This window comes from Pundamilia nyererei, unplaced genomic scaffold (genome assembly GCF_000239375.1).
Source record: "Pundamilia nyererei isolate P.nyererei 1_Seehausen unplaced genomic scaffold, PunNye1.0 scaffold00021, whole genome shotgun sequence".
Lineage (NCBI taxonomy): Eukaryota > Metazoa > Chordata > Actinopteri > Cichliformes > Cichlidae > Pundamilia > Pundamilia nyererei.
This window is the reverse complement of record NW_005187422.1, coordinates 2,713,999-2,721,178: the sequence shown is the minus strand read 5'-3', so window position 1 is coordinate 2,721,178 and position 7,180 is coordinate 2,713,999. Positions and strand designations below refer to the sequence as shown.

General features: G+C 42.7%; 1 protein-coding gene across 2 annotated transcripts; it reads right to left on the bottom strand.

The window, feature by feature from the left end:
* Nucleotides 1-385: 385 nt before the first annotated feature.
* LOC102197638 (EF-hand and coiled-coil domain-containing protein 1) lies at nt 386-6,966 on the bottom strand. 2 transcript variants are annotated; one of them, XM_005726670.1, is made up of 9 exons: nt 6,194-6,966; nt 4,206-4,647; nt 3,968-4,102; nt 3,520-3,590; nt 3,080-3,221; nt 2,181-2,268; nt 1,627-1,740; nt 1,112-1,181; nt 386-1,007 (listed from the first exon to the last, which is right to left on the bottom strand). In XM_005726670.1, the coding sequence occupies exons 1-9, from the start codon at nt 6,798-6,800 to the stop codon at nt 991-993; spliced, it is 1,686 nt and encodes a 561-aa protein (XP_005726727.1). In that variant the 5' UTR covers nt 6,801-6,966; the 3' UTR covers nt 386-990. The 2 variants fall into 2 exon arrangements, with proteins under 2 accessions (XP_005726727.1, XP_005726728.1); XM_005726671.1 differs by lacking the exons at nt 386-1,007; nt 1,112-1,181; nt 1,627-1,740 and having other exon boundaries at nt 2,194-2,268; nt 3,121-3,221.
* Nucleotides 6,967-7,180: the final 214 nt, after the last annotated feature.

Genomic DNA, 7,180 nt, shown 5'->3' with positions numbered 1-7,180 from the left:
TTTGAGTTTTACCTTGAGGTAAGAGGCTGCCTGACAGCTCTCTGGTAGTTTGGCAAGCAGCATTTAAAACATCTGGAAGTCTGTTGGTGCATAAACTCTTTAGCCATAACTTCAAGCATTATTTCTGTCCAGCTGCTACCTAAAACATCTGAACAATGACACACGGCATCACGTGATGATGGTACTTCCTAGCAGCACATATGAGGAGGCTGATCAGACGTAAACGGTGAATGAAGGCTGCCAAATAGAGGGATGTTCTTTGAATAACACCTCGTGTGTGCTGACACAACCTGAGATATGACCTGATATTCTCCGACTATCCTCAAATCATCCAAATAAAGCTTAGACTCAAAGCGGATACATTAGAAGAGACACAAGGATAGCAGTGCAGTTTAATGGGGGTTTTCAGTGTTATCTGATTAGAATGAAACCTGGAAAACATTAGCTTTTCAAAAAATAAAGGTATTTGGGTATATTTTAACACAACTTAATGAGACAATAATTACACAAGAATCACTGAAGTACAGTATATTCCACCAAACGTGTCTAGTAGACGTTTGCTATACTAGTAAATGAAAGCTGGATGAACTGGTCTCTTTGAAGAGTCTCTTGGATGTGCTTTTCTTTTCAGCTTGAGTGTGTTTCAGATCAGATGGCCTTGGAATTTCTGTCTTCACAGAAATGGAAGAAAAGTCCAGTAAAAACAAATAATCATTCAACCTAAACAGATGCGGAATAAAACACTAGCAGACTAAATTACATAAATTATTTCATTATTAAATACTTTAAAAATTACATGGTGCAAACAAGCTAATCATGCAATACAGCACATGTGTTACAGCTGACTCAGCAGGAGATGAGCAGTGGGTTGACACTGCTAGTTTGATATCCTGAGGGTAGAAGCAGGAGTTTCTCTCTGTCTCTCCTCCTCCTCCGTCATCCTTTCTCCTCCATCTTTGAGCAGTTGTGGATCAGTGGACGGAGAGAGAATCAGCGACCTGCAGGATCTGGGACGGTCCCGGAGAAAGGGGAATAAAAGCTATTGAAAAAGTAACAAAAATGAAGAAATAAGAGCATTTGGATAAAACTGGATAGCTCAGAGCAGACGCACCAGCTCCACCCCTGCTGCACACATCCAAAGTATCCATCACCATCTTCCCCAGCCCCCTGCTGGACATGTTCTAGAAGAAAAAACAAACGTTTTCACTCATTGTAATAAGACTACTGCTAAGCCAAAACAGCATGATGTCATACCAGTGCTTAGCACAGTATACTGGCACATTGATTACACCCTGGTCTGAATCACTTAAATGTTAAGTAATCACAGATTCCTGATTTTTTTGTGTGTAATTTTAAACAGAATAAACACGATTTGATGACAGGCTCGTTTTGTTGGGGTGGAAGTGTAGTAATGTTATATATGAGGTCCAAAATCCTACTTCAAATGAACTTAATTACACAGTAAATATAATATATATAAACTATTATATACATTTTTATGAGCAGCACCTCTGTCAGCAGAGGCTTTTTAACGCATCACAAATACACATATAAATGGTAAGCAACAGAAAATGAAATGGAGGAACCACTAGATGGCGCTGATGAGGTGTAACAATGCACAAATACCTTGTTACGTAGCTGCAGCAGCAACGCGAGCGAATCAGTGAGTTTGCCCTCCAACAAAGACAGACGTGTTTTCGCATTTTCCTCTTGTGTCCTCTCCTCCTCTTCCTCAGGACTCTAGTGAACACGAAATGCATGCGCCCATTACAATCCTGTTCAAACTGGGTGGGTTTAAAAACAAAAAAAGCTCAGTGCTTCCAGGTGCATTTTTTTATAAGCTAAAGACCTCAAAGTCAGAGGATCCTCTATGAGCAGCACTTGGCGACAGTGAGAATTAAAAAGTCCCTTTTAAGAGGAAGAGACATCCAGGCTCAAGGAGCTAGATGAGTATGAGCCAGCTGAAAAGGATGTGTCAGGACATTCAAGACCTATATTGATAAGAAGATATTCTCCAACATTAAAGTGTATTTATAGCAACAACAACAAAAAATCTAGAAACGCAAATGTCAAAAATGATGATTTATAAGAAAAAACGGTGGAAAAGACAATCTTTTGTTAATACATTTCTGACACTTTATATGTCAAACTGACAAAAAGCAAGAGCATCTTTTCCTCACCGCTTGTTTAAAGCCTCCCTGCGGCCACTCTTGGTTTGGTCCTTTCTGACAGAAGTGCCCCCTGTTGTCTTTAGAAGTGCTGCTGAAACTGAAAATTTCAAATTTTCAATTTTGATTCATCATTTAATAAAAGTTGTTTACAATAATTTTCAGTCCAGTTCTTGTGTAACCTGGCATACTTCAGCCTTTTCTCCCTCTTTCTCTTCCTTAAGAAAGGCTTCTTGAAACCCACCCTACCACTTCAGCAAAAAGCAGATGGATGAGCTGAAGGACCAGATGCATACATGGATGGATTTTTTCCTATTCCTCAAGAATATGTTCAGAGACTGTTCATCTGCTGTAGGTTTGTAGGCTTCCCACCTCTTCGTTTGCCCTCTACTTCTCCAGTTTTCTCAGTTTTTTAAGGACCCAATGCACACCACACTGAGATATCCAAAGTTTAATCCAGCCAAAGAAACAGGCTGTGGAGGAGCAGCTCACCTACTTATGGGAATGTTTGTGGTTCAATCCCTATCTGCTCCAGTCTGCATGTTAACTATCTTTTGGCAAGTTACTACCCCCAAGCTGCTCTCCGATGCATCCATCAGAGCATGAATGTGTGTGAATGTTTGATAAAAAGCACTTGCATAGGAAAAAGTGCTTGTGTGAACCAGTCCATTTACCATTAGTGTTGTCTGTGTAGAGAGTTATTGGTGCAAAGTAAAAAGTACACATCTTTGGTGACTTCGGTTGCCTAACCCTAAACATAAACCAATCATTTTTGTGTCGTGAAAACTGTTTTTTGAATTCTTCAACAGTAGAACAGATGTGAGAAAGCCAGCTGTATTTTGTTTTTGCTATCAATTTGTCAGATTAACATTAGAGAAAGTGCCAAGTATGAACACAAGATGTTAGCTAACCCTTTGCTACAGCCGTGCATTCGTCCAATGTGCCTCTTCACCTCCATCAGGCAGCGCTGTTCTTCCTCTCTCATCCTACTGTCCTCCTCCTCTTCATCAGATGCAGCTCTTCCCTCCACTGCCCTCTGTAGACACTCAGCATCTGCAGACAGAGCAACTGCATAGTTCAGTCATCAAAGACAGCTTAGGGCCCAAGACTGCAGAATACTGACGATTTCTCTTCTGTGGCAACTGTTAAAGGAATAAGGTTTTGGTTTCTTTGTGACCGGTTTCACCTAGCGACAGCAAACAACCTCCCACAATTACAGAATACATACTTTTCCATAGCGACCAGTGATGTCCATAGAGTTACTGAGCAGTCTCTAGGCCTGTTTAAGTGGAGCCTCAATAAGACCACACTAACACTCTCATACTGATCTGTGTTTTTTTCAGTTACTCACCTGTTTTGCTGCAAGTGTCTTCGGGGTGGTTCTGTTGACTTCCAGGGCTGAGGACACACGTGCAGCTGGTTCTGAGGGTGGTAAAAGGCAGAGGCCATACCTTAAATGCCTTTTTAAGGTAAATGTTTTTTTGTTTTGTTTTTACCAATTACATTTCAAATTTAATAGCATAGCAATAACTCAGTGATGCATGTACCATAATAATCAGAACTGTACATTTTATTGCTATGCTCAGGTTTTGCATAACTAAGTTAAGTTGCTTATTAAATGTTATTTTCTAGGGGTTGCGTAAGGTCTCCTAGACACAAACTTGTGTGCAGCTTAACCTGGGCACCATGTGGCATCAAGTTTCAAATCAGCAGAGTACACAAGCAAATGATGTGTAAATAGATGCACAAACACACCCATGTACTGAATTCCTTCACCTGCTCATGACCACACATGGTACCTGTATCTGTGCAGCTCAGTCTCAAGCTGGGTGATCCTGGACTGGAGTTGGGGCACAGACCGGGCCTGCTCCTGGATCAGCCGAACCTGCTGCAGCCCCGAGCTCAGAGCCTCCCTGGCCTCCTCTGCCCGCTTCCTGATGGAGATCACCAAAGATCATCTCACTAGTCTCCTACATCCACTCAAATATCATCCAGCAAGCTTTTAAAAACCTTCCACTGATGAATAGTAACTCCAACCTGATCTGAGTGTTCTCCTTCCTCAGTGCAGCCTCCACCCCCTGCAACTTGCGCACCTCCTGGTACGCCCACTGCAGCTCCTCCTCCAGATGCTTATTGAATCTGATGGCCTCCTCCAGCTGCCCATCACGTGAGGAGCGGATCAGCTTCAGCTCCCTTAGAAGTGGGTCTCTGATATCTCGTTTCCTTGCCACTCTCCTTGCTGAGTCTCCTGCAGCACTGCTTAACTGTCCTTTAATTCTTTGAGTTGGAACTAGTTTTCCCTGGATAAATGTGATGGAAGTCTTAGGCTTTGAAACCGTAGGGTTGTAGCAGGATGCAGAAGGGAGGGTGCTGCTCCTCTCCTGTCGGAGCGCCACCTCCAGGGCCAGGCAGCGGGCATCGCTCCCCTGCAGCGCTGAGCGGAGGTCCTCCACCAGCTCCCTTAGAGCTGCCACCTCATCTGGAAAAGAAGAAAGAGGAACAAGTGAAGTGAAACCAGATCATGTGCATAATAATATATCCATAGTTTTACATTAATAACCTTTATAGGTGAACTTTAAAAGTGAAATGCGTGTATTTTCATTTTGTTTCATTTTATTTTCATTTTATTTCATTTTATTATTTTATTTATTTTATTTCATTTTGGGCGATCGTGGCTCAAGAGTTGGGAGTTCGCCTTGCAATCGGAAAGTTGCCGGTTCGAGCCCTGGCTTGGACAGTCTCGGTCGTTGTGTCCTTGGGCAAGACACTTCACCCGTTGCCTGCTGGTGGTGGTCAGAGGGCCCGGTGGCGCCAGTGTCCGGCAGCCTCGCCTCTGTCAGTGCGCCCCAGGGTGGCTGTGGCTACAATGTAGCTGCCATCACCAGTGTGTGAATGTGTGTGTGTGAATGGGATATGTAAAGTGCTTTGGGGTCCTTAGGGACTAGTAAAGCGTTATATAAATACAGGCCATTTACCATTTATTCTGCTGCATATTTCTTTTCATTAGATTTCAGTGATTTTACTTTTTACTCCACTATACCTGTCTGGCAAAAACGCTAAATATGTAGAAGATTTGAAATAAAGATATAAACATGATAACTATTAAGACAGATTCTCTTCATCCTTTTAGATATTCAGCATCTAGTTTGAGCTGCTTGTCATGTTTTATATGCCGATAAGTGGATGACAGTTCTACTAAACTACTACTGAATTTCCCGGAGAAACCCACCCGAGGGATTAATAAAGTTTCATCTAATCTAATCTAAACTTCTCTCATAATTTCATTTTTATAACAGTTTGAGACACAAAGAAGCTGAATGTTCCAAAACTTTATCAAAAACATAAAGAGAAGAATGAAAAAAACATCCCAATGGATAAATGCTTTCTTCTTATCTACAACAGTGATGACATCTTCTGTCTTGTGGAGCCAGTACCTCAGGTTAAGAACAGATTACAGAACATAAACCATGTCTCCTACGCTAACTAAAGCCTGATTTATAATATGAACATTGTAATAATGTTACAGAGTTTTTGTGTGCAAGGTGACAATTAAGAGCAGTGGAGGAAACCCTGAATGAAGCTGCAAATTAAACTTTCTTTAGTAAAACATATAAAAAGATAACAATTTTAAAACGCTTGTGCCCAAACAACACGTTCTCACTCCCAAAGCGTAACATTTTACGCTAGGTGACAAATCGTCAACATATTACGTTTTCGGCCCAAAAGCCCAGTTTGCCCGCCGCCATGACAGCTGTTACCGGGCTCTTCTAGATGTCAAGTCTAAATAAGAGTCTTTGATAGTGTAATAATACATTTTGTATTAGCCTGGGATTATGCTGCACTAACAATTGGTATATGAAGTAGTGATATTATAGTGTTTGGTTGTATATAATTATAAGGTCATCCTGCACAATTTAATAAAGGTGAGACAGCAGAGCACATTCTAAACAGGGATTTGAAATGTTCTGGCTTCCATCATCGAGCTATTAAAATGCACATATAAGACAGACCTCCTTCTCCAGTACCTGGTTCACGGTGCTCTGAGGTCCGATCTTTCACAGATGTGTTGACTGATCCATTCTGGTCCTTTGTCAGATCAAAACTGACACACTTTCTCCGCCTAACTCGCGGCCACCGAAGCCGGATCTGTTTTTCTACCAGCTCTGTATCCTCGCTAACGGGCAGACGCAAGGCACACTCCCCGGTACCTCTACGCGCACTGCGCACACGGAAATACCCACAGAGCCGTGAGTGAAATTCTTTGAAAGAGAGCTGGCTGGGAAGCCCAGAGCATATATCTCTAAACTCTTCATCTTCCTCTTCTCGTTCTCCAGCTCCCGCTGTTTCCTTTACGGTCGCAGTTTTCTTTCCTACCTCAGCTCTGTTCAGTCTCAGAACGGCACAGAGCGCAGTGAAATCTTTCGCCGACACAGTATCGTCCCGGCTGGGGAAGGCCAGGTGGTGGAAGACTTCTTGCAGATATTGGTCTATTCCAGTGGCCAAAACAACGATTTCGTTCTCCACTCCAGGATCGGAGCAGTGGTGATGTGCCAGGGCGCTCCGGAGCCACTCGCTTTTACGCGCTGCACGCGGTGAGGGCTGTACGCGCTGCATGGCCGGTGAAGTGCACATAAATTAAAAGATATTATCAAACGGAAGCAGACTGGAGAAATTAGCACTGGATGAGATCTAAAAACGTGTGAGGCTAAGACGATTTACTGGTTGGTGTGCCCCTGCGCATTTCCCTGAAAACCCTCACTTTACATTCCTCACAGCGACGCATCAAGTCAAGATCTGATCCCCGCCGGTAAGGGGAAAAAAGTACTAAGGGAGGGCTCCACCCTTCTGTGTGCATACAGTGACCGCATGAGCGTGCGTGTGAGTGCATTAATACGTGTTTTTAACCGCTTACGGCGAAGCATTCCGGGTGTTTGATGCCTGTCATGAAAGTGGATCAAATGTCAGGTAGAAGAAATCTCAACAAAGAGCAAAAGATTTCCATATATGAATCT

What these genes read in the sequence shown, in the direction of transcription:
- LOC102197638 (XM_005726670.1), bottom strand. Translation starts at nt 6,800, where the DNA reads ATGTGCACTTCACCGGCCATGCAGCGCGTACAGCCCTCACCGCGTGCA. An exon ending in AGACACTTGCAGCAAAACAG is followed by an intron (nt 3,222 to 3,519) that starts GTGAGTAACTGA and finishes CTCTGTCTGCAG; the next exon opens with ATGCTGAGTGTCTACAGAGG. An exon ending in TGCTGCAGCTACGTAACAAG is followed by an intron (nt 1,182 to 1,626) that starts GTATTTGTGCAT and finishes TTTTTCTTCTAG; the next exon opens with AACATGTCCAGCAGGGGGCT.